The sequence below is a fragment of the Lepidochelys kempii genome, chromosome 21, assembly GCF_965140285.1.
Source record: "Lepidochelys kempii isolate rLepKem1 chromosome 21, rLepKem1.hap1, whole genome shotgun sequence".
Classification (NCBI taxonomy): domain Eukaryota; kingdom Metazoa; phylum Chordata; order Testudines; family Cheloniidae; genus Lepidochelys; species Lepidochelys kempii.
Genome location: NC_136400.1, coordinates 6078601 through 6104458, shown reverse-complemented (window position 1 = coordinate 6104458; position 25858 = coordinate 6078601). Strand labels below are relative to the sequence as shown.

The window sequence follows — 25858 nt, the reverse complement described above, 5'->3', positions numbered from 1 at the left end:
TGTGTGTTTCTCCCTGATGAAAACCTGCCTCCTTGGTTCACTCTACTTCCCTGTAAGCCAACCGCCCTCCCCTTCCCCCTTCGATCACCGCTTGCAGAGGCAATAAAGTCATTGTTTCAAATTGATGTATTCTTTGTTAATTCATCATACAAATAGGGGGATAACTGCCAAGGTAGCCTGGGAGGGGTGGGGGAGGAGGGAAGCACTGGGGAGGGTGGGGGAGGAGGGAAGGACAAGGCCACACTGCACTTCAAAACTTATTGAATGCCAGCCTTCTGTTGCTTGGGCAGTCCTCTGGGGTGATGTGGTTGGGTGCCTGGAGCCACCCCCCCGCATTCTTGGGCATCTGGGTGAGGAGGCTATGGAACTTGGGGAGGACGACGGTTGGTTACACAGGGGCTGCAGTGGTGGTCTGTGCCTTTCCTGCATCTCAACCATACGCCAGAACATATCAGTTTCATCCTCCAGTAGCCTCAGCATTGTATCCTGCCTCCTCTCCTCTTGATCCCACCACCTTTCCTCTTGATTTCACCACCCCTCCTGTTGCTCCCACCATCTGTCCTCTCGCGCGTCCCTCCTGTCCTCACGTTCATTTTTTGCTTTCCTGGACTCTGCCGTTGTCTGCCTCCACGCATTCTGCTGGGCTCTTTCAGTTCAGGTGGACTGCATGAGCTCAGAACATTTCATTGTGAGTGGTTTTTTCCATCTTTATCTGCGCTAGCCTCTGGGACGGAGATGCTAGTCACAGTGTTGAGACATTTACAGCTGTGGGAGGAAAAAAAACACATGGGCCATTTAAAAGGAGGGACTGATGTTTTTGGGTTAAGGTGCAGCACAAACCCAACTAACCCCCGCCCCCCCCCGCCAATTCTCTGGGATGATTGCTTCACCCCTGCCCCCCACTGCATGGCTAACAGTGGGGATGATTTCTTTTCCGCCACAGGCAAACAGCCCAGCAGGAATGGCCACCTCTGAATGTTCCCTTCATAAAATTCCCCTATTTCAACCAGGTGACCATGAATTCTATCACTCTCCTGAGGATAACACAAAGAGATAAAGAACGGATGTTGCTTGAATGCCAGCAAACACCCCGACCACACACTGCCATGCTTTCTTATGCAGTGATTCTAGACTACGTGCTACTGGCCTGCTGTGGTAGCGTCCTACCATGGAGGACGCAGTAAGGCCGCCCTCCCCAGAAACCTTCTGCAAAGGCTTTGGGAGTACCTCCAGGACAGCTTCATTGAGATGTCCCTGGAGGATTTCCGCTCCATCCCCAGACACATTAACAGACTTTTTCCAGTAGCTGTACTGGCCACGAATGCATCTCAAGTCTTCAGGGCAAATTTATAATTAAACATGCTTGCTTTTAAACAGTGTATTTTATTTACAAAGGTACATTCAGCAGAGGTGCCTTCTCCACCTTCAAGGTCTGGGAGCCTGGGTTGGGAGGGTACAGTCAGCAGGGTGATGAACAGTTCCTGGCTGTCGGAGAATGGTTTCTCTGCTTACGCTATCTTCAACCTCATCGTCCTCATCCCCAAAATCCTCGTCCCTGTTGCGTGAGACTCCCTTGCAGGAGTCCACATACAGGTGTGGGGTAGTTGTAGGGGCACCCCCTAGAATTGCATGCAGCTCATCATAGAAGAGGCATGTCTGGGGCTCTGACCCCGAGTGGGCATTTGCCTCTTGAGTTTTTTGATAGGCTTGCCTGAGCTCCTTAAGTTTCAGGCGGCACTGCTGTGGGTCCCTGTGATAGCCTCTGTCCTTCATGCCCGTGGAGATTTTTTTTCAAATATTTTGGCTTTTCACCTTTTGGAATGGAGTTCTGATAGCATGGATTTGTCTCCCCATATAGCAGTCAGATCCAGTACTTCCCGTTTGGTCTATGCTGGAGCTCTTCTGTGATTCTGGGACTCTGTAGTCACCTCTGCTGATGAGATCTGCATGGTCACCTGTGCTGATCAGCTTGCCACGCTGGCCAAACAGGAAATGAAATTCAAAAGTTCGCGGGGCTTTTCCTGTATACCTGGCCAGCGCATCAGAGTTGAGTGCTGTCCAGAGCGGTCACAATGGAGCACAGTGGGATAGCTCCCAGAGGCCAATACTGTCGAATTGCGTCCACACTAACCCAAATTCGACCCTGCGATGTCTATTGAAGCGCTAATCCCCTCATCGGGGAGGAGTACAGAAATCGTTTTTAAGAGCCCATTAAGTCGACAACAATGGCTTCATTGTGTGGATGGGTGCAGGGTTAAATTGATCTAATACTGCTAAATTCAACCTAAACTCGTAGTGTAGACCAGGGCTTGGTTGTACATTAAGTTAATATCTTGTAAAATATGTATAAATATTGAATTCATACTACAAACCATTTCATTTACCAAAATAAAGTCATACAACATAGGGTAAATCCGCTTTATTTTAACACTATCCAAATTCTCATGGGGAGAGATGGGTTACGAAAATATGTTTTGGGGGGTCTTGTATTTCAGTGTATTGGCTTAGAGGAGATCCTTAAGTTTAGACACTTTAGGGAGAAAGAGTGGGGGAGGAGTGTAACTTTGCTGAAGATTCAGCTACAAATAGTGGGGAAAAAAAACACTTGAAATGCATTTCCTCATGCTGAAATTGAAGAATATACGATTTGCTCTCTAGTTAGTAGTTCCAGAAATTGGAGTGGGCTGTAGGACAGAGCAAACACGTGTGTGAGGGATGGGAAGGAGGCGATCAAAGAAGCAGCATGTGCTGTATCTCCGAATCACTGTAAACCAGGCATAACATGTTCTGCTCTCTGCTTCTGGAAATAAAGATTCAGTCAGAAGATGATTTGTCCAGGTGAGGGCAGTGACCTGGGAGGTGCTGAATTCTTTGTTGAATTAGGGTAAGGTAAGCAATAATCATTCACTGTTCTGTGCAACCAGCTTGGCTTTGTTACAGTACTATGAGAGGCTTTAGACTTCCTCAATACAGAATCGGTCCAGAACACGTTTTTTATTAAAATGAAAGTTTACTAGTGCAAAAGCGTCATTATATTCTGTGGCTTTTTTTCCTATGTTCATGCTAGGGACAGACCTATGCTAGTTTACTGAACACTTGAAACATTATTGTTGCCGCTAGGGTTCTTGAACAGGTCACCTGACCATCATGTGCAGAGGACTTAATCTCTTTGGGTGAGAAGCATGTTAGACCTGGGTAAGCGCTGCTGAAGAGGTACACACCTGTTGAATGTGTGTAAGAAAACTCTCTCTATCCACATTTGTCAGAGGATGTGCTGCTTGAATCTGGCTGCTGGCTACTAGCAGCTTTGTGTAAACTTTGTGCAGTAGGTAGCATTACTCTGATGCCAATGTGGATGGTGCCTAAAGCCCTGGGTATTTGAAATCTGCTTACACTGTAGACCAGAAACGTGTCTATGGATAAAGCTTGCACAGTCCCTTAGTCTGTAGCTCTCTCTCTCCCTGTTACGGGTATCAAAATTCACACACACCTTTTATAAGACACGATTCTTGGGAGCTACATATGGTATGTTACAGTAGCTACACTTCTGGTGTGGAACCTACAGGATATGTGTTCAACTGAATGATTTCAGCCTGCTTGACCTAAAGTCCTGTCCCGCCCATTGTTTCCATTTTGCATTCCCTACAGGAAGGATCAGAATGTCCTGTCTCCAGTCAACTGTTGGAATCTCCTCTTAAACCAGGTGAAGCGAGAGAGCAGGGACCACACGACTCTGAGTGACATCTACCTGAACAATATCATCCCTCGGTTTGTCCAAGTCAGCGAAGACTCTGGGCGACTCTTCAAGAAGGTAACAGCATGCTGCAGCGCCCACGTTTCCTTTGACCCTGTAGAAAACAAAACTTCAGGTGTCTTTTCTGCTGTGACTCGCTGACTAGCAGGTTTGCTATTCTGTCTGCAGCTCTCAAATCTATTTTCATCGTACACAATTGTACTCTGACCTCCTGTGATCGTTGTGGCTTGAGGATTCTCGTAAAAGGAATCTGTCAGTTCTTTAGTTTAGTCTGGTGATTGGTCTCAGTACAAGGGTAATGGAGTGCAGTTTAGTGGCTTGTGATATGCTGGAGGTCAGGCTAGATGATCTGCTGGTCTCTTCTGACCTTATACTTAATGGACTTGTCTACACAGTAGGTTAGTATATAACAAGTCACAGTGTGAATCTGCAGCACACCAGTTCGCTGAGCACAAAATCGCCATGTGGAGAGAGGTACAGGTCAATGAAGGTCTTAGTGTGTGGCCTGAGGCTCTATGACTAAGGTTCATAGATCCAAAATAGGGCATGACTCTCCTTTTTACCGACTTAAAACACGCATGAAGAATTACATATACTTTGCTTTAAAACTAATCTCTTAACTTCAATAACAAGAATAAGCTGCCAACACTCATATTACAGCCTTCCAATAATAAACCTGTGTCTGCAAAGGAGAGAGTTCTGTTAAACCTATTTTGGATTTTCATTTTGCCAAATGATGAAGAAAACCATTTTGAAAATTAGATACCTAACTGTCCTTTTGAAAACCAGAGGAAAAACGACAGAGAAAAAAGCATTTTTTTTTAGGCATGACTTCTCTCACGAGCATTTGGAAATCAGTTTGGACAGTGGGAGTGAGTGGCTTGTCTGTTAGGAATTTATAGGTGTCCAGTTGATGAAACATTATGTGGAAGATTTGGGAAAGCACCTTTAAACAATAATGCACTGTCTCTTTTGAGATTTTTTGATGGTTGCACCATCTGGCTGGTTAACTTCCTAAAACCAGTGCAGGTTTAAAGCGTTTTCTGTCTCGTGGGTGTCTTGATTCTTAAGAGTTCTTTCCATTCTAACAAAGTGGGAAGAAAGGGCTGCAAAGTTTATTGTGGCTAGCTAAAGAATAATTACACAGGCACTCATCCTGTGCAGTAACACTACTTGTAGGGATACAGATGAGGACAGTTTTGACAATACTTCCTGGCTGACTTTTACATATCTGTTTTTTGCTTTGTGGTCCTAATCGGTCTTACGCTAAAATCAGTGACACAAGTTGTGTGTATGTGACTTTAAAATGTAAATCTATTTAGGTGAAATCTTGACAGTAATTGGGGCCTTCATCAGCTTTTCACTGTGGTCTTGACAGCTGCTTTAAATGTCTTAAAAGAATGTGTTCTGTCACTCTGAGCATCCATATGTGCTTTTTAACCAGTGAAGAGACTCCATGCAGTGTAGCAAGGTTTAGACTACTATAAAATGCACAGCATTTTGCTATTGTATGTAAAATGTTGTCCCTTCAAATGCATTTTTTGGGATAGGGTAATCTTGCATTCCCATGTTTGGAAGCAGTCTTAGTTGCTGTATTATGGAGGCTTTTTAGGTAGGGTGGCAGCTGATTTGTGATGGCATGGAAATGGCAGCAAGTGGTATGCTCCTTTTGAGTCTGTTTACTGAGCGTTAATGCTATTGCAGCAATATATAGGAGAACGTCGTCTGATGCAGAAAATTCAAGACTATGAATGACATACTTCAGGCTCACGTTTTCTTGGACTTTTTTAAGGTTTCTGTGTTCATCAGGTGCCTCTGAAGTAGAGGTGGAATCATTGATTGATTTTTTCAAGTAATGTCACAGCAAGACCTTTTTTTGAACTTTTAAAACTTTTTGGTAATTAAATTAGTTGATTAGATACTTACTTGGGATTATTGAATGCCAGTTCCACTAATCCTTCCATAGGATAAGTAATCACTCCTCTTCAGGTTTTAACAGGAGTTCTGCAGGAACAGAGTGGCTGAGAAAATGCAAGGCTGAGGAAGTCCCAGGGAAGCTGATAAACTCTCTAGTTTATCTAGAAACTGACATTCTCAGTTTCAGCCCTTTCCTCTCCTATGCAAACATGTTCTTACCCTGTTCTGTTTTAGTTAGATCAGTAGGATTTGATTTTTATTTTGTGTGTATATTAAAACAAAAAACAAAACTTGGCTTGTTTCTCAGACTGAGTGGAAGCTTCTCAGTCTTGTGAAGATGGGAGCCCCTCCATGTCAGAAACCCCGACTTCACAATTTGGCTTAATGGTAGAGCAGGTATTTGACAGAACCTGTTGTGTTTATGCTCTGTTGCTAGAAAGGAAACTGGCATTCCAGCCCTATCCAGGGAACCTCACTCCTGAGCAAAATGGCAAACGTTAAATGGAAAAGATTAGACTGAACTCAGAACCACTGGATATTGCACTCTGCATTGGAGCGGTTCAGCTTCCTGAGCCACAATCAATCTGTCAAGTGTGAACTAGCACAACTGCTGATAAATGCTGGAAATAGAAGTATTCAAGCAGATTTGTTAAGTGGGTTGTAGAATCTCTTCTCTGTTCAACAGTTAAATGTAGAGTCATGGAGTTCAGCTGCACTCTCATGGGTTTTAAGATATTACATTTTGTATAACTAATAGTACTTAACATGTGTATATAATGCAGTATGTGGTCCAAGAGCTGCACAAACAACAAATTAATCTTCCGAATAAACCTTTTCAGTAGGCAGGCAAGTAATAGTAAGCCCTTTTGACAGGTGGGGAAACAGACAAATGGGTGAAGTGTCTTAGGCAGAGTCACACAGCAAGTCACTGTCGGAGCCAGGAGGCTTTCTTTACTCTCGGCCACGTGGTCCATTCTTCCAGACCACGCTCTCTCTAGTTTCTAGGCCTTTGGAGGCACAGAAAGGTACTGAGTGCATTTATGGCTCTAAAACATTTTTAGATGGGATGCTGTCTGGATCCCTACGTAGTTGCACATTCCATATATTGATGCATATAAAGGTGTTCTTCAAAGTGACGTTCAATCCTCTGCTGTGATTACTGGGCTCTTCAGTGATGTGCCTATCTTCCAGAATTGTGCATGAACTGAATGGCGGCTCGTTATTAGCTAGTGTCCCCCATCCATCAAAAGGGAATCGTAGAAGAGTAGGACTGGAAGGAAGGGACCTTGAGCCGTCCTGCAGTTCAGCTCCTTGTGCCACGGCAGGATCAAGTAAACCAAGAGCATCACTGACTGGTGTGTCTACCTAGTCTTAAAAATTTCCAGTGACAGGGATTCCACAGGCTTCCTCGGAAGCTTATGCCAGAATTTAAGTATTCTACTAGTTAGAGGTTTTTTCCCCTCATATCTAACCTAAATCTCCCTTACAACAGATTAAGCCCATTATTAGTTGCCCTACCTTCAGTGGATATGGTGAATAATTGATCATCATCCTCTCTTTAATAGCTCTTAACATATTTGCAAACTGTTATCAGGTTTTCTCTCTGAAGAAGGGGCCGATAAGAAGGCAATTGCCAGGAAGTGGCTCAGTACAAGGTGTGTGGCGGGGCAGATTCTCTTTGGGAGCAAGCTACCGTTACACAGAATTTGGAAACGGTAACACTCTGCACCAGGCTTGTATCCGTACTGATGAGAAACTCAGGGAAGACTTTTTTTTCCTCTTCCCATTTAAATTGAGATTTCTTCTTCACACTTTTGATGTAGTGGAAGTGGCGGTAATAACAGCAGAATGCGACGGCAAGAAAATCAGCCTCATTTTAGCAGTCTTAAAACAGACCTCCTTTGTCGAGGCGGTGCAGGGGAGATAAGCTAATGAGAGGCCCCCCCACCTCACCCCCCTCCTCACCCAGTGAAATCTGCCTTTTTGAAGGGAGCTTTTTAATTACAGACGCTATTAGCTTGGTTTATTGTAAGGACTTTTATTTTACGGTTTGTACTGGAAAATGTATCCATTGGGACAATACTGCCAGTCTCTCACCTCATTTGGGACGTGGCTGCCCTTTCATTTGTGGCTCAAGTCACACAGTAACACAGTGAATCTGTGGTGGAAGCAGAGGTGTTTACCACTTGATCATAACTGAAGATCATAGAAAAATTTAAGTCATTCTCATCACTTCAAATGCCATCCAGTCCATGTACTTTGTCTTGCATATAAAAAAAACCTGTGGAAGGACCCTGACGTTCATTAAAGCATGTTCTGTTTTACAAGGGCTGTTTGCTTTCTCCACCCAGGGGAAAGAGATGTCTTCAGAACTATGGCTATGCAAGGTTGCCAGCACCTGCAGCCTTGCTTGTCTATGAAACCTTGTCAGCTGGACAAAGGTGCTTTCCTATAGGAGAAGCGATGATTCTTCTCTTGAAGTAAGAAATGATTTAGAAATGCTGCAGATGGAGTTAGTCCTCCCTACCTATGAACTGTGTGTGTGTGTGAGAGAGAGAAATATAGACTGAGAGCCATACCAAATTTGTAAACTTCATTTTGTGCACTCACGTATTGCTGCTGTTTGTGCACACGTGATGTAGTCTCTTCTGAAACTTGAGCATGTGAAAACATGAATTTTTGCATGTTTCCTCCAGGAAAATCATATGGAAAATACCCATTTTTCTTTCTTTTGACAGAAAGAATTCATTTAATGGTAGCAAATGTTTGGCCTGTGGCTAGCTGTGGGGAGATTTATGCCCAGGAATGACCCAGTAGATTGTAACTCCTGCAGTGGAATGTAGAGAGGGATGTGTTGTGGGTTGTCCTAATCTGCTTAAGATAGAGGTAATGGAATTTGGAGCCATGACATTACAATTAGGGTTTAGATAAGAATTTGGGTGACAGTCTCTGATTCAGGGCTTTATAACTTAAACCAGCACTTTGGGTTGTACCCAGAAACAAACAGGCCATAGAGAAAGTAGAGCCTGCTGTAGTCATCTAGCCTTGAGGCTACAGAGGCTTGGATGGCTGTGATAAGGTCCATGGTAGAGACAAACTATCACAACAGCTGGCCCAACAATAGAAGGAAAAAAGTCATACTGTCATGGCTGTTCGTGAACCCTGGAGCAGAAATGGATCCCATATAGAAGAGTCCAGTCTTGCTATGGAATAGAGTAGCTGTGACATTTTTGGAAATGTGGATTTTGTCTCCAGCTGCTAGAAGTAGGTGTTATAGCCCTATGGCAGAAAATCTGCAAGCTGAGACAAATCCTACTGTGTTGCACTCAGACTCCTCTGTTACAAAAGGAAGGTGTTATAAGAAGGATGTAGCATTGCTAGCTGTCAAACCCTGTTGACTTCTGTCCCCATATCTACTTGAGCAACACCATCAGAGGACCCAACCACACCATCAGGGGCTCATTCACCTGCACATCTACTAATGTGATGTGTGCCAGCAATGCCCCTCTGCCATGTACATTGGTCAAACCAGACAGTCTCTACGTAAAAGAATAAATGGACACAAATCAGACATCAGGACTGGTAACCTACAAAAGCCAGCAGGAGAACACTTAAATCTCCCTGGACGTTCAATAACAGATTTAAAAGTAGCTATCCTTGAACAAAAAAAAATTCAAAAACAGACTTCAAAGAGAAACTGCAGAGCTACAATTCATTTGCAAATTTAACACCATTAATTTGGGCTTGAACAGGGACTCGCTGACTCACTACAAAAGCAATTTTCCATCTCTTGGTATTGCCTTCTCCTCATCAGTTATTGAGAGTGGACCACATCCACCCTGACTGAATTGCCCTTGTTAATACTGGTTCTCCACTTGTAAAGTAACTCCCTTCTCTTCATGTATCAGTATATTTATGCCTGCATCTGTAATTTTCACTCCTTGCATCTGAAGAAGTGGGTTTTTTTACCCACGACAGCTTATGCCCAAATAAATCTGTTAGTCTTTAAGGTCATTGTTTTTGTGGATACAGACTAACACGGCTACCCCCTGATACTAAATGCTGGCATGTTTTTCTTTAATATCAATTAATTTCTGAAATTCCAGTAGTGATTATACTTCAGTTGCATGTAGCTTTTCAGACGCTGCTGTTTTTAGCCTGCAGTGTTGGGCTTTGCTGTGCCATAGGAGGACTGTGTGGTCTGGCTCTAGGTAATGAGGCTTTTCTCTCCATATCTTAAAATGAAGAGATCCCTTTTCAGGGCTCTGATATGATGTGAAGGGCCTTATTTGTTGGAGAACTAGATGGAAAGTTGCCAGCCACTTCAAAGGTATCTCTGCTGATAAGGGGAGTCAGATTTACTGCCAAAGCCAACATTCGAGTGGTGTCAGACATGCAATGTATTGCTCGGGTTTCTCACTGCCAGTCCTGTTTGTTTAAACACTGAGTACCAGAGTGTCGCGTCTGTGTGCAATGGTGGTCTTGGACACTTGGATGCAACCAGCAAAAAACAAGGAAAGCAAAGGATTTAACAACCAAAGGAAGCAAAATTTCTCTTGCTTTGAAAAAAGGTTGTAAAATCGGAGCACTTCTGGAGGAAGAGCTGGCCAGATATACTCTGCTCAGGTCGCTCCAGTGCAGCCTCTTTTGGGCAGCAAGCTTGAAAGTGCTCCAGGTTTCCATACTTAGCCTCCACACTTGCAGCCCAGCCAGTCCGATGATGGAGACCGCTGAGTGATACTTGGGCTTCTCCTCCACAAGGCATGAGACCTTGGAGAGTGAATAGCAGAAAGAATAAGGGAAAGACAGGGCAAATAGCCAGGTGTAGGGAGTTTGCGCAAGTCCCAGCTTGAGTGGAGAGTAGCAAGAAAGACTGAAGAGAGCCTGGTGGAAAAGGCTCATTGAGGATTCCACTGTTGAATTGACAGGTTGATGAAATGGAGAGGGAAGGGAAAACCTTCAGTATCTCTCCTTTGTTTTTGTTTCTTTTAATTGACAGGAAAACAAAATTGGACAATTTGTGTGTGAGAGCACTCTGTGTAGCTTGAAAGCTTCTCTCACCTGAAAAAGTTGGTTTAATAAAATACTTCCTCACCCACTTTGTATCTCTAATATCCTGGGAGCAACACAGCTACAGCTATGCTGCATACATGAAAACAAAAGTAGCTCAGCAAATTCAGATTTTTCAGGGGCTCTTGATTTCCTGCAGTAAGGAAATCAATAAGGGCCAGATGCACAGCTGGTGTAATATTGACTTCAATGGAGCGACGCCAACTTAGAAAAGCTGAGGGTCTGTCTTTTTAAATGTGTAATGCATTGAGTGGTTTAACCATACCGTTCTACGTCCGCATGGTGCATTTTGGTCCTCCGCTGTGTATTTTGGAGAGATTCACTGAACATTGCCCTGCTTCAGTGCCCTTTTATCGTAGGGCTTCTCTGCATGGTCCTGCTGTGTGGACTGCTGGGTGTGAGCGGCGGCATGTACGGAAGTGTTACGCTGTAACTGCCCCATGTAGGCCCTGCTAGCGTAAACTAAAAGGTACATAGCGGCAAGGAGTCCTGTGGTACCTTACAGACTAACAGACGTATTGGAGCATAGGCTTTCGTGGGTGAAGACATGCATCCGACGAAGTGGGTATTCACCCACGAAAGCTTATGCTCCAGTACGTCTGTTGGTCTATAAGGTGCCACAGGACTCTTTGCCGCTTTTACAGATCCAGGCTAACAGGGCTACCCCTCTGGTGCTTAAAAGGTACATAGTTTGTTAACTTGGTCCCATTTTAAACAAGCCTATGGTAAGATGCACCAGGTTACCTTATGGTTTGCAGTAGCAGGGTCTACACAGGGCAGTTGAAGTGCAGCATGTTAGTGTGCTCTGCAACTCAAACCTGTAGTCCACACTATAGCTCAGTGGTTTGAGCATTGGCTTGCTAAACCCAAGGTTTTGAGTTGAATCCTTGAGGGGGCCATTTAGGGATCTGGGGCAAAAATAAGAGACGGTGCTTGGTCCTGATGTGAAGGCAGGGGCCTGGAGTCGATGACCTTTCCAGTTCTATGAGATAGGTATGTCTCCATATTTAAAAAAAAAGAGAGCAAGCGAGAAAAAGACCACAAGCTGAAAAATGCAGCCAGAGACTATTTTGTGTTGAGGGAAAATTTTATGTTCTAAATAGAAAGGCGCCTGACCCTGCGGCCATTATTCATGTGACTTAGTCCCATTGACTTTAGTAGGAATCTGACACACACCCCCACCCACCCACCCCCGCCAACTTTCTTGGAGCTGCTTGCTTGAGTAAGGGTGGTAGCATCCGTCTCAAAGCTGTATGTGCAATTTCTATAGGAAAAATAACAGGATCTATAAGAGAATAGCTGACCATTCTCTGAATAAACCAAACCGAGTGGAAATTCTAGATCCTATCTGGCCATAATAGCAACAAATTGGTGCCTCTTGGGAGCGAGTTAAATTGTTTCTATTCTTCCCATAATTAACGACGTAGCCCTGTGTTTAGATACCATAGGGCTTGGATACGCGAGTCTGTGCAAGCCTGCATTTCCATTCTGATCTTCAATGCCTGTCTTGGGAGAATGTATGGCTTTGATGTTAGGTTCCATTCTTGTGCAGACTCTCTTTGATTCCCTCGATCTTTGTAGTAGGCACTCCTTTGATTACTCCATGCTTATCCTTGTTGAGCATGGCCTTTTTAAAAGAATTTTACACTCTTTTCCATTTGAGTTGGTTCTCTTCCCCCGCCCCATTCTCTTTATCCCCTATCTGACCCTTGGTTTTTACATGGAACCTTGATTTCTCTGCATGGTGTAAGCTTTATATTTCTGGTATGGTTATCAGATTCTCTCCCCCCATTGATGACTCTCTTTAGTGGGGTCCCTTGATATTATTTATACATGCACTTTTGAGAAGAAACCTTTTCCGTTTGGTCTCTTTAATCCCTAGTTCTCTGCTGCTTGTTTGATGTGTCTTCCCTCAAAGCAAACTCATCTCTTGTGTTTAAGGAAAACCCCTTTTTTATAGAATACAGAAGTCTTAGTTTTTATCCAGTCTCTGGACATATTTTTCTCGAGTACTTCCAGCTGACTGCCTTTCTGTAACAAAAACGTCAAGTTATTGAGTGTTTGTGTAGCTGTTTCTTGGTGCCATAATTTGCTTCACACTCAAATGGATGATCGGGTAAGTTATCAGCAGAGGTGGAAGCAAAATGTTAAATAAGTGTTGGGAATGTATCTCAGTGAGGAAGCCAAGTTAATCTAGTCTGCTGCCTTCTTCAGCACCCACTTCCTTCACTAGAGGCTTGCAGGATACAATCTCTGCCTCTTCCCATGATCTTATTTCCTGATGCTTATGTAGAGGCCAAATTACCCTTTTAAAATAATACACCAGTATTTACAGTGAAAGCATAAAATACAACAATATCACTGCTGCCCTTTCCACTGCATCACACTTGAGCAACCTGTCTTCATTTCCAAGGTCCTTCACAGCCTATCCCCAGTGTAACTGTCACCTCTCAGATGTGATCGAGATGTTGACGTCCGCCAATGATAGCATCCTTCATGGCCCTCTTGTTTTAAATTTTCAAACAAGTCCTTACGCGCTTTTTCCTGTGCTGCCCCTCACACTTGCAAGTAGCTCCCCGTAAACGTCTGCAAGGCTGTCATTTTCCTCCAATTATTTCCTTAACTCATTTGCCATGATGCTTAGAAAAAACCTTAACAGTTGGCCTGCTGGTGTACTGAGACCACTGTCTATCATTCTGACCAATATTCTCATTGTTTCCTTATGCTTCCCCACCTGCATCCACCTGTGGTTTCTGGTCTTACATGTAGATCATAAGATCTTTGGGGTGGGTACCACCATCTTGTTCTGTTTGTATAGCACTGACCACAATGAGATCCTGAAAAATGACTGGGGGTTCCTATGTACTGCAGTACAAATAATTTCAACTGTAATCTCTTGGATCATTATTCTAGTTTGACACCACCTAGCAATAATTCTGCCTGCAGGATTCTCTGGACTATTCTCTAGAATAACATTTTCAGAACTTGTGTTATGTACTCTCCTGTTGTTCTGTTCCTTTATCCAGCATTGCTTTTAAGAGACCACACTTCTGCTATGATTTTGCTTTTAAGTTGACTTCCATTCTTGTTGGAAAAGCTTCATCATAGCAGACAATGGCCCTATCAATAGGCCGTTCAGCTGCATCCCACACCATTATGCAGGAAACCAATTTGAGATGCACACAGGATTTAACTATCACCATCCTTGTGTGGTTTAAGTCTTTCAGCTAGGCTTATACCAAGATACCAGTAGGCAATCCGGCCCCAATTATAGACTGTTAGATGTCCCGGCTTCCTGCAAATCTTGTTTTGGGAATATGGGATTCCTTGTCTAATAACATTCAGTCCAGTTCCATTCCCATATTCAGGAGGCCGGAGGAAGAAGTGTATGGAATACTAGAGTGTGTGGAAAAACACAGCCTGATAAGTGAGTCTTGGACTCACTTTACCTGTAGTGCTTGAGTGATTTGCTCGTGAAAGGGGCTTCGTTCATGTGGTGCACTGTATTTGATGTGAAATGACAATCCACAATGAGAATTGGTCAGAATTCTGGTAATCTGTGAAGCAGTACTACACCATTAATTTTCTTAAAAGGGCACTTGCCCAAGACCTGACATACATTACAGTTTTGTCCCTAAGATCTTATGGGAGCCACTGGGAAACAAATCATAAATATTTTTAAAATTTAGCATTTGCAGATACTTGGCTTGATTTATTATTTAATTTAAGATTAATATGCAAACCATCAAATCCTTCTGAAGCTAGGTCTCCACACCCTTCAATCCAACTCTTTTATTTATAGATACAGATAGTGAAACTGTCACTCAGGGGTGTGTGTGGAGGGGGGGGAATATATCAATTACATGTTCACTACTACATGCCACGGAATCACCTTCTGCCTTACGCTCTTCCACGTTACTTCTGTTACTAATGGTACTGCTGAACGGAACCGGCAGGAAAATAAATCCTGTTGTCTTGTTACCATAAATACGAGTGGTGTGGTAATAACCATGTTTGTCAAATGAGAGAGGACAAAAACTGTAGTGGAGAAATCTTACTGTCCTAATTGTAACGGTTCATACCCATGAGAGTAATTTCTGATGGAGCAGTATGTGATTATTGAATTGTTTAACCCTCTCCCCATATTTCCAAGGGCAAAGTTCTGTTCTGAAATGACATCAGTTCTGAACAGTCATTTATCTCTCATTAGTGGAGTTAAATATCTCCGTCCACGTTCACATCCCTCCCTCCCCCCCCTCCCCCCGTGGGGGGCAAGTTTCCTACCCCACTTATTTTTCTTGGAAGAAACTGCATTGAAGGAGAGGCACTGATGGAAATTATTTGTATGTGTTGGCATTATCAAAGTGAGCAGTACATCTCCACTTCTGGGCAAGAGAGATTAAAATGTTTTCTCTAAACAGAGTGATTACTGACATGCTGTTCGTGCTCCATACCAAGTAAAATATAACAACATGGTCAGAGTCCATTGCCCCGAGTGAAGCACTGTAGAGCTCAAGGCTATAGTTAAACTATTTCCGTTAGCTCTGTTTCAGGCTGCAAATGCCGTTCCTGTCTGTGGCAGGGGCAGTGAATGTGCTGCAGTCAGCCCTTTTCAGTGTGTGCAAAATGAGTCTATGACTATGACATTTTCTTTCTTTCCCTGTATTCATACATGAAGCCTGTGTTGTCTCTTACTATAACAATATGCCTCTCGTTATCTAACCTTTGTACATCAGCTTGGATTCAGGTCAGCTAGAGACTAGCTGACAGCATCTCTTAGCCTCCGGGTCAGTCATCCAGCTGTGATGTCTCTAGTCAGCCACGTCAAGAGAGATTTCTCATAGCAATTTGAGAAAGGACATCGAGGAGAGTAGGTAGGCCAAAGCTATCGTATGCTGCAAGGAGATTGCATAAACAGGATTACAGGACATTACTTCAAATATTTCAAAGGACTTCACAGGCTCCTGGTGAGGTTTGTGATCTCGGCAAAGAGCAAGTGATCTCAGCCATGAAATTGTTTGATTTATTGGAGGTTGGGGACCCAAAGCCTGAGACTCGATAGCCCACTGCTGAAGACAGCAAAAAAGGAGCAAATAGGAGCTATTGGGAAATGAAGTTTATGATCCAAAGAGTGGAAGTGGCGATGTTATGATATGGCATTGCCGCAACCCATTACGGTTGCGAATGGCTTTTTCACAGCCTGATGTTTTCACCAAATAGGATAAATTCCTCCTTGCTAACATAACAGTCAAATGAAGAATGTATCAATCACTACTGCCGCAGGTGTGGAGACCCCTGCGTCAGTAAAGGACCCTATGTAGGTAAAGAATGAACTATTGCACGAATGATGCAATTATATTGGACCACTGTGAAGTTATATACCATTAGTTTGGTTACCCCCATCATGTGGGGCATATATTTTATCAAGAAGCTTGATGTCCGTGATTTTCTTTAGGCTCTAAGCCAGAGAGGTTACTAATGGAACAGCAGGAAAAAACCTTAGGAGATCTTGTTATACGGGGCCATGCGATAATAAGTAAACAAACCATACATAAAAATGGTGACGAATGGAGTTATATAAAACATGCACAGGCAGTCTATAGATTGAATACATGCAGCATTTCCGAAGAGCAGACCTGTCAGAAAGAGACCCCTCAATGACAAGTGACAAAATAGCCTAGGCCAGGGTGGCCAACCTGTGGCTTCGGAGCCACATGCGGATCTTCAGAAGTTAATAAGCGGCTCCTTGTCTAGGCACCAACTCCGGGCCTGGAGCTACAGGCACCAACTTTCCAATGTGCTGGGGGGCGCTCACCGCTCCACCCCTGGGTCTACCACAGACCCTGCCCACACGCCACTCCTTCCCCTCACCCTACAGTGCCCTCGCTCCCTTCCCACCCACCCCCCCCAAGCCTCCTGCATGCCACAGAAGAGCTGATTGGGAGGTGCTGATCGGCAGGGCTGCTCGTGGGTGGGAGGCCGCTGGGAGCTGATGGGGGGCTGCTGATGTATTACTGTGGCTCTTTGGCAATGTACATTGGTAAGTTCTTAGCTCTAACCTAAAAACTTAGGCTCAGGTTACTCCCCCCCACGCCTAGGCTCTAACTTGACAAGTATAATGTGTTACAGGCAGTGAGTAAAGCATTGAAAAGTGCCTAAGTCACCTAGGCACTTCTGCACAATTTTTACCCGGCGTGCCTTGTCTGCATTAGATTTTTTAAATAGTGTTAGTTAACATCCCACCTTCACAACTTTGTCTAGACAAGGTCTTGGAAGTCCAAGAACATTGCTGTTAGACTTCTGGAGCTTTAATGATAACTAAGGCTATGTTTATGTCACGGAGGTCATGGATGCCACAGAATCTGTGACTTCCAGAGACCTTCATGACATTCTCTGCTCCAGTCCTGGGGGCTGCTGGACTCTGGAGCTGGCAGCAAGTGGGTCCCTGGCAGGGTTTCAGCAACGCAGGGGGCTGCAAGGTTCCAGTGACAAGTAACAGACTCCTGAGGGGGCCCTCCTCAGGATTCCAGTGACAGGTGACCTTGCATGGGGAAAGGGGGAGGAGAACGCCTTGGGCAAGCGGCTGGGGGTGTCCCATTTTCTCTTTGGGGAAATATGGTCATCCTGCAGCTTCTAGTGGCCATGGGCAAAGTGGGAACCCCACAGCTCCCAGCCATCATGGTGGCAGGGGAAATCATGGAGCTGCTGCAGCAAAAGTCACACACAGGTCACAGCTTCTGTGAACTTCTGTTCATTGCCCATGACTTGTCTGTGACTTTTACTTAAAAATAGCCATGACAAAATCTTAGCCTTAATGATAACTGAAAAGCTATCACCAAGCTGTTTTTGGTTTAGTTTTCACTCTCCATTTTTAAGTATTTTCCTGAAGTTAAGTGCTTGGTTTCTGCAGTGTTTTAATACTACCCTTGTCTATTTTTCACTTTAAGGAGGAGAAAGATGGTCTCGTAATTAAGGACCAGGTTTTAGAGACTGCGGACTCAGGTTCTAGTCTTAGCTCTGCCACTGACTGCTGTGATTTCAGGCAGTGGAGTAGAATCATCTGTCTTAGTGTTTATGTCCACCCATCACTGTTGTACGTGAGCACCTTCCACATAAACCCATTGCAGCATGGACTTCATAGGATGGTTATTTTGAATCCAAGAGACTCTGTCTTGCTGTCCGATTGTAGCCATGTTGAAAAGGTATGTTACATTCAGGGCATAAAATGTTGACAGTCTTCTTTAACACTTATTTACCACCACCCTAAATATTTTGAAGCTCAGGTTGTAATGTTCAGTGGAATGCAGAACGGTCAAGTGAGCATGATGTAGATCCCAAAAATGTCTTGATTAAATTAGATGGGGGCTAGGAGATGGAACAAAGAGCGTTGAAGCTGGTGCAGAATTCTGAGAATTAATGTTCCAGTTACATGTGGCATCGCCCTACAGGTTTGCCCGTGGTTCAGACACAGCCCCTTGTAACAAAAGATTGTGTGTATGCGCGTGTGTGTGTGTGTGTGCGCGCGCGTGCGCACTTGTGGCAACTCTCTTGGCTTACTTGTCCTGGACTGAAAAGGATGTTTGGGATGGGCAGCTTGAAAGGAAAATGCCTATGTTGCAAGTCAAGAAAGCTGATGACAGTCGCTCTTCTAATTTTGCTGAAATTATTTTTTTTTTCTGGTGGGTGCTGGTTGTCATTTCTCAAATACAAAGAGTGTGGGGGTGGCTTTTTTGTACCCAGTCCCTTTTTCCTTCACATCCTCTCAGCAATGCATATCTTTACAGCAATACAGCTGAACCCATTGTGCTTGGCACCCCTTCTTCCCACTTCCCCAGTCCCCGAGTGTTCGGTGTACTTTTCATATAATGCCCTTTTCCAGAAAGAATGTAAATGCAGTTCACTGAAATAGGTGACCTCCCAGGTCAAGAAGACAGAACTCATTGTTTCTTCTGAATTAAGATTTGAATGTGGAAAAACACAGAATCTACCTGAAATGTCACTAAGCTAATTAGAGGGTGACATGGGCACTCTTGTTGGAGCTATTATTACAGTTGGGCCTAAATATCCTAATGAGTTTCTAAGTTCTGCTTAAATTTTAGTTAAGGCTTCCTATAAGATTGGTTACAACTTCAGGCTTTTAAAACGGCAAGCATCTGGATAAAGCAAACATGCATGTAACTTGAAACCTTTCCATCCTATCCCCATCTCATACACTGTAGTCATAAATATTTTTGACCCCTGCACATCTGACTCTTTTCTTTGAGGTATAAGTATGGATTTTCAGCTTGATGGCTCTGATGATCATAAGTCTGCTGCACAATGGGATATCGTGTTAGAAATTCTCTTATGCTTTGCTTTCTACTGCAGGCATTGCTTTGTCCTTGGCTAATTGGATGTTAAATTCCTTCTTCCTTCAGCTGTCTTTCTTTCCATCAAGAAAGTAAATGTTCATTGATCAGCAATGGCAACAGCATCACCTCACAACCTGGAACTCAAACATCCAAGGCCGAAGGCATGCCTCTGTTTCCTGTTATGTGCTCAATATTGGGGTAACTGGGAGAAATTCTATCGCTAGTGTTTGATAGGAGGATCAGACTAGATGCTTTTATGGTCTCTTCTGCCCTTCAGATCTGTGAATCGTATTCTTGACTGTGTCCATTTTGGGCCACCAAGATACAGCCCAGGTGCATTATTGTTGGACTCCTGTCGTGACTTCACTGTTGAGGTAAACATTACCTCTGTTGGTTACAAGAGATTTGTTTCTGCCTACTCTGCTAATATTCAGCATCACAGAGATTCTCTCCATAGTGAGCTCTACGCTTATATTTGCACATATGTATATTCCCTGCGCTTTGTACCATATATTAGTACTGTACATGCATGCGCAGCCTCTCATCCCAAAGGCTCCCAAGACCCTATAAAACTAACAATCAATTCACCCACCATTGAGAGGGCGCCAGCTCTGGGAAGGCAAATGGCAGCTGTTTAATAGCACATGGGAAGTGAAAAGCTAGCCAACTGGAAATGCATCCTGCCTCCCTAAACTTTCCCTCTAATTACCCAGGTTGGACGTTTGACAACTGCCTCTGTCGCTCTGAAGAGTGCCATGGGATCTTTTAATAACCACAAGTGGTCAGCGCTAAGTCTCATCTGAAAGAAGGCGCCTCCAGTACTACAGCACTCCCTAACGTTACGCTGGAGCACTGCCTCCGTGCTGGGAAGGAAGAGCACCTGATACTGAATTGCCAATACCATGTTCTGTAACACCTGGCTCTTCCTTTTTTTCTTTTCTCTTTGGGGGCGGGGCTGGGCGGAGGAAGGGGATCTCATAACCGGGTTTCTGCCTGCTTAGTGGTGATGCCTGAAGATATCAACAACTGGAGAGACTGAGAACTCCTCTCACCGGTCTTTCCATCCATATCCCTGCATCATGTTCAGGAGGTGCCTTGAATTAGCAAAGCTTCTCAGCTGGTGTCATCAGTCTGTTAATGTGGTGAGGTTTGGATCAGTGGTCTCTGATCTAGAAGCACTCCCAGTGGCTAGACCCTAGAATGCCAGTAATGTTCTCTCTCTGCTTCAGGTCCCTCCTCTTTTAAAGCATTCACTCAGCAATTTTTGCCATTGCCTGAGGCATTTCCTTTTGTCCTTGCCATGCTGTGACTGCTCTATTTCCTGCAATACATTGTTTTTCCCCTCTCCGCTTCACAAGTACGGCCAGCTTCTAGGTCGACTCTTTCAACTCCATTCCCTCAGCCTTATGCAGTGGAAATTGTACTGAGAATAGCATTACATTAGGATTGCCACATTGCACAGTTCCTGAAATGATTCTTGTTTTCACAACACTGATTTTTCTTATCTTCATTTCCATGCTACTTGCTCCAATCCCGTTAAGTGTGCTGTTTCTTCCTTCAGAGCTCATTTGCAGGGCTAGAATTTTGTTTGCTCTTCTGTTTCTTCTACCCTCTTCTCCTTCACCCTGAACTTGCATCCCCAGGATGTTCCGGCTTAGGTGGAGCTTGGGCTCTCAAGCCCCCCGCCCCGGATCCTCTGTGTTTGGGAGCCAGAGCTCCAGCCTGATCTGGAAGATCCACATTGCTAATTTATCACACTAGCTTGAACCCTGCTAGTGCAAGTCTGTCTGCCTGACCCTCGCTCCTAGCTGTACTCCAGACATATCCTTGGTGGCTTCTGCCTCCTCTTAATTAGTTGCTTCAACAATTCGTCCAATGAATGAGCAGTTTTCTTCAATCAATCAATAAATAAATAAACAATAAGAAAAGAATTGGGTGAAAGGAAGATGGCTGGGCCAGTTAAGGCAATTTAACCAACACACTGGTGGTAAAGCTCTTCCAGTGTGAAAAGATCACTGTTCGGGGCAGTTAGAACAGAACCAGCCATTCGATTTCACTAATAATTCTTAACATTAAGAAGAAGAAAAGGAGTACTTGTGGCACCTTAGAGACTAACCAATTTATTTGAGCATGAGCTTTCGTGAGCTACAGCTCACTTCATCGGATGCATATGCATCCGATGAAGTGAGCTGTAGCTCACGAAAGCTCATGCTCAAATAAATTGGTTAGTCTCTAAGGTGCCACAAGTACTTCTTTTCTTTTTGCGAATACAGACTAACACAGCTGTTACTCTGAAACCTGTCATTAAGAAGAAGGCAGTCATAAAATCCTTACGAGCCTGTAGCTGCAGAGATGGCAGCATCTCTAGCTTTCCTTGGCTCCTAGTGATTTGAAGGAATGTGGGGAATATTATTGCACAGTGCCTTGGGGACTGCAAATCATTGATCCTTCTTTCTTTTTTTTCCCTTTCACTTAAAAGGCTACCACTTGAAGTAGAATACTTGTCTTTTGTCATGGCTCTAGCTGAAAGTGTATTTTCTTAGCAGTCCATCTGGCCACCCAGGGATGGGGTTGGTGTGGTGAGACTGGAACACGTGAAAATCCAAACCATCTGAACTCAACTTTCAGACGGCTCTGCTTGTTTTGGTTTAAGAATATTTTTATTAGACTCACAAGTGAATAATGTAAATTATTTTCACGTAAGTACATTATATGCCAAGACACGGATTAGGTCACAGGGGTCATAGTGAGAACGTTTAAAAGTTTACATATGTCAAAATGAAGGAATGGAACAAAATAATAATAATAGTTAGATCTGAAGCAAGAGGAGAAATTTGACACAGTAGATGGCCTCCTAAACCTGCTTCTTTTTCAGAAAAAGTCTCCCTCTAGGATTTTCATATGGTATTAATCACTATAGTATCTACAGCAAAAGACTGTGTCCAAGTACTTCGTCATTTTTTTAATACCTAAAACTTCCCTTAACTTGGCACATAATCTGTGTGTGATCTCAGTGACCAAGTATGTGCCCAATTTCGGAAACACTGTATGCTCCTTGCAGTGTTAAAATAGAAGATACAGCAGAATGATGAACCGTTAGACGACACGTTCTCCTCCCTCTTTCCCTGTAAATCAGTATCAGTCCTAGTAATTTGGGCTATATGTTTTGACCACGAAATCGAGGTCCAGGTAAGTGTATATTATTTGGGGGGGGGGGAGAAGGGGAGCAATTAAAAATAAGGTAGTGGGTAAATTTCGGAGTTTTCACTATAAAAACGTTGAACTTGTGTGAGCTGCTTGACCTCTGTGGATATGATAAACTTTTTTGTTGAATCTTGTGGAGCATGTAGGGTCAGTCAGACCAGTAATGAAGTTCCACAGACCCACACCTGTTACAGCTTGAATCTAATAGCGCCCATGCAAAGAACATGAGAAGTCCACTCATGAAGCTATCAGACGTGTACATTCAAGGAGAGGAATAAGGGAATTAGTAAACCTAAGAACCCTGTTTCTGATCCCCAAGACTGTGTGAATGTAGCAACTGGGTAGGAGTCTCATTGAGTGGAGGTCTGGGGGGAAGAGGTCCAGTTCATGTCGAAACATTCAGAAGAAAGGAAGTGTGAGGTCAGTGCTCAGTGTGTTTTTGTTTATAACACTTAACATTTTACTACCCTATTTTAAAGGTGGTGGGGTGGGAGAGAACTGTGTGTGTTCTCCCTAAGAAATGTTGAGTGATGCATTTCCAAACCTTAATAACTTAATGTTCTTGGCGTTTTCATAGGAAAAAAGAAAAGGAGTACTTGTGGCACCTTAGAGACTATCAAATTTATTTGAGCATAAGCTTTTGTCCAATGAAGTGAGCTGTAGCTCACGAAAGCTTATGCTCAAATAAATTGGTTAGTCTCTAAGGTGCCACAAGTCCTCCTTTTCTTTTTGCGACTACAGACGGCTGCTGCTCTGAAACCTGTTATAGGAAAAAGACGCTCTGTATTTTAATGTCCTATAAAAGAGAGATTACAGCACTGTGTAGAAGCAGTTATAGATGAGCTCCCTGCTCAAGAGAGCTTACAGTCTAGTGATGGTTTTTAAAACGATTTCAAGTCCTCCTTGAAGCGTGGCCTTTGTGTAAAAATGCAAGTAGAGCCATGAGTGTCTTCCTCCCTATCCTCTAACCTAAATATGGCCAAACAGGCTGCTCCTTTAACTGGTGGTGGGAAATGTGAAAATTGCTCCAAGGCTTCCAACTTTTGTATGCCGAACTGCAGCTGAGATATAAACCCCCTAGAAAATTGGATTCTGTATTAAAAAAGCTGGTACAATTTTATCTGTAGAGACGTGAATGGTGCTGCTTTAAAACCTAGTGAATGGGAAAAAAATCTGGATGAAATTACCTCTTGCCACATGTTGAAATAGATTGAATCACCTGTTAATTAAAATAAAAGCAGAATCAATTATTAGTTGCATGTACTGTGGGCATGGCTGGCTTTTGAATGAGAGTATGGTGGTAGTGGAGAGATAGAGGCATTGTCCTCTTACTCCATTTACTCCTGCCTCCACAAAATACGATCTGGATGTGCTTCATTTTAAAACCCTTGGAAGCGAAAGGGTTCAGTGTGGCTTAGCTCCCCTCGTGTGTCTCTGAATGATCACAGCTTTTACATTACAGATGGAAGAATTAAAGTGTTAAGGATTAGGCTCGGAGTGCTAAAACTGCATTTCAGAGATTGCTGCTGCTTTTAATACTGATATGTTAGAGGAACACAGCTCTGCAAGAACGCTGGTCCCCAGGAGACCACCGCAGCAGCCTGAAAGGATGCGTGGCCTAAAGGGACAACAACTACTGATGATCCTTTGCAGGTTAAAATCCTGCTGGGAAAGTCTTTTCGATTTGGCTGGGTTATAAGTACCAGGGCTACTGTTAAGCTCCTAATCTAGACCATTTCAGGCAACAAATAGAAGGATAATGTCAAAAATTAAAATAAAAAGACTTTGCCCACAGCAAATTATTTTCTTCCCTTTAGTGTCCTGAGCTGTTTAGAATGATGACTCATTCTTTTCCATTAAGTTTAAAGAAAAGAGATATTTTGTCTGATAACATACAAAGGCAGCTCTGTTGGTTCTTTGCCTTTACTCCTCCCCCTTCTTTGGAATGCAGTTCATAGGATTGCCAGGAATTAATTGCTTTATCAGAGGGGTGTTACTAGGGTGTTACTAGGTTTCATATGGCAAATTGTCCTCTGGTTAGGTTTTCATTAGAGGAAATTTCCCCCTTGAAATCCACAGCTTTCTTATAATGTGGTCTGTGGGGATTAATGACAGTTGACTACAAGTTTTTTTTTTTGTTCTGTTTTGTGTTTTTAAGAACCGCATGTAAGGGCACTCTGGATCAGAAAGTCGAAGTTCCAGTACCTTTTTGGAAAGCACGATGGTCTCGGATGCCTGTTACGATTAACTGCCTCTGTGCCGGCGTCACTTGGAGTTTCCGAAGGCCCCTTGTATTTTAAACAGCATAAAATTTCACATTGGTTATCAAACAGTCCTGTACTCCACAGGGAGCTGGACTTAAAGCAGTAAGTCAAAATTGCTTCAGCAGCCTGTTCAAATAAACAGGGATAATGGATGAGACATTTCTTCTCCGAGTCGTCAGCAGCAAGAAAGGAAACATCTGTCTGGGCTGAATTGTAGTTGTACTGGCTTCATTCTTCCAAGTGCCATGGGCTGAGTTATGTCAAGTGTACGCTTGTGCAAATATTCCAGCCAGTTGTATAACAGAGCTTTCTGTTGCTCTCGCACACTCTTGCTGTAGAAAAAGTTGCTCAGGCTATTGGAGAGCCAGTGAGTGGAGGGAAGAGGAAGATATGCTTTTCAGTGGATGCACGAGGCAGGGATGATGTATGGGTTGGGGGGGGTACATGCATAAACACACGGAGAATCCAGAAAATTTTAAGCAGTCTGACTATACGCTTGTCGAATGTGCTTTTTGGTATATCTAAAGGCCTCAGTTTCTCATTCAAGCTTTTCGGGTTGCAGCTGGAATAAATTGCCACTTCTTGACCACCTGTTTTAGACTCCAATCCTGTTTGTATTGAAGTTGAGGGGAAAGTTTCCTTTGAACTCAAAGGGAGCAGATGCAGTCCGTTAGCATGTGCACAAATGTCTAGTGCAAGAAGACTTAACGTGCCCACGTATCCTCTTTTAGTGACGTGAATGTGTGTAGGTGGTTCATTTGAAAGCGTATAATACAGAGATGAGGCTCCAGCCTGCTGAGTGCAAGATTTTGAAGTGTACAGGTCTGCTCACACGAACGTGCAAAATTACTATCGTATGTAGGCCCCATTTGAAAACTGGACATTTGCCACTCTGTAATGATGGCAATAGCATAGGCTATTTTTGGTAGCCACGTAGCCTGCCCGGTTACCCTGGATTCTGATATAATGGCAACACTATCTTTAAAAACCCAGGTAACCAAACGCTAAGCATTTGGTCGCTGCCTTGGCGGTAGCAATGGGTGAAGAGTAAGCTTTGATCTCTTACCTAGGTGAGTTGTGAAGGTTGACAATTGGAAGGCAGGGGGATGAAATGCCCTTTTAAATGAAGTTGAGATGCTCATGCTCTTTGTTCGTTCCTGTATTCCAGTGTTTAGCTACAGCCGAGAGTTTGACAGTGCAGCACTTCTGTATGGCAGCTTCATCCAAGCACAAGCCAGGAATACCTGCCTGATGTCGCCTGCCAAGGAATCAAAATACCCAACTCTTTTTTTTTTTTT

At 43.6% G+C, this 25858-nt stretch overlaps 1 protein-coding gene across 10 annotated transcripts in view; it reads left to right on the top strand.

Annotated features, from left to right (window-relative positions):
* The window catches only part of SRGAP2 (SLIT-ROBO Rho GTPase activating protein 2), a 210502-nt gene that overhangs the window by 106372 nt on the left and 78272 nt on the right, over positions 1-25858 (top strand). For 8 of the 10 annotated variants that reach the window (XM_073319746.2, XM_073319744.2, XM_073319742.2 and 5 more), the window contains one exon: positions 3649-3811. In XM_073319746.2, coding sequence (XP_073175847.1) covers positions 3649-3811 — 163 coding nt within the window. Of the gene's footprint in view, positions 1-3648; positions 3812-23164; positions 23950-24388; positions 24663-25858 lie in introns of those variants that run through there. The other 2 variants (XM_073319749.2, XM_073319750.2) reach the window with 2 other exon arrangements.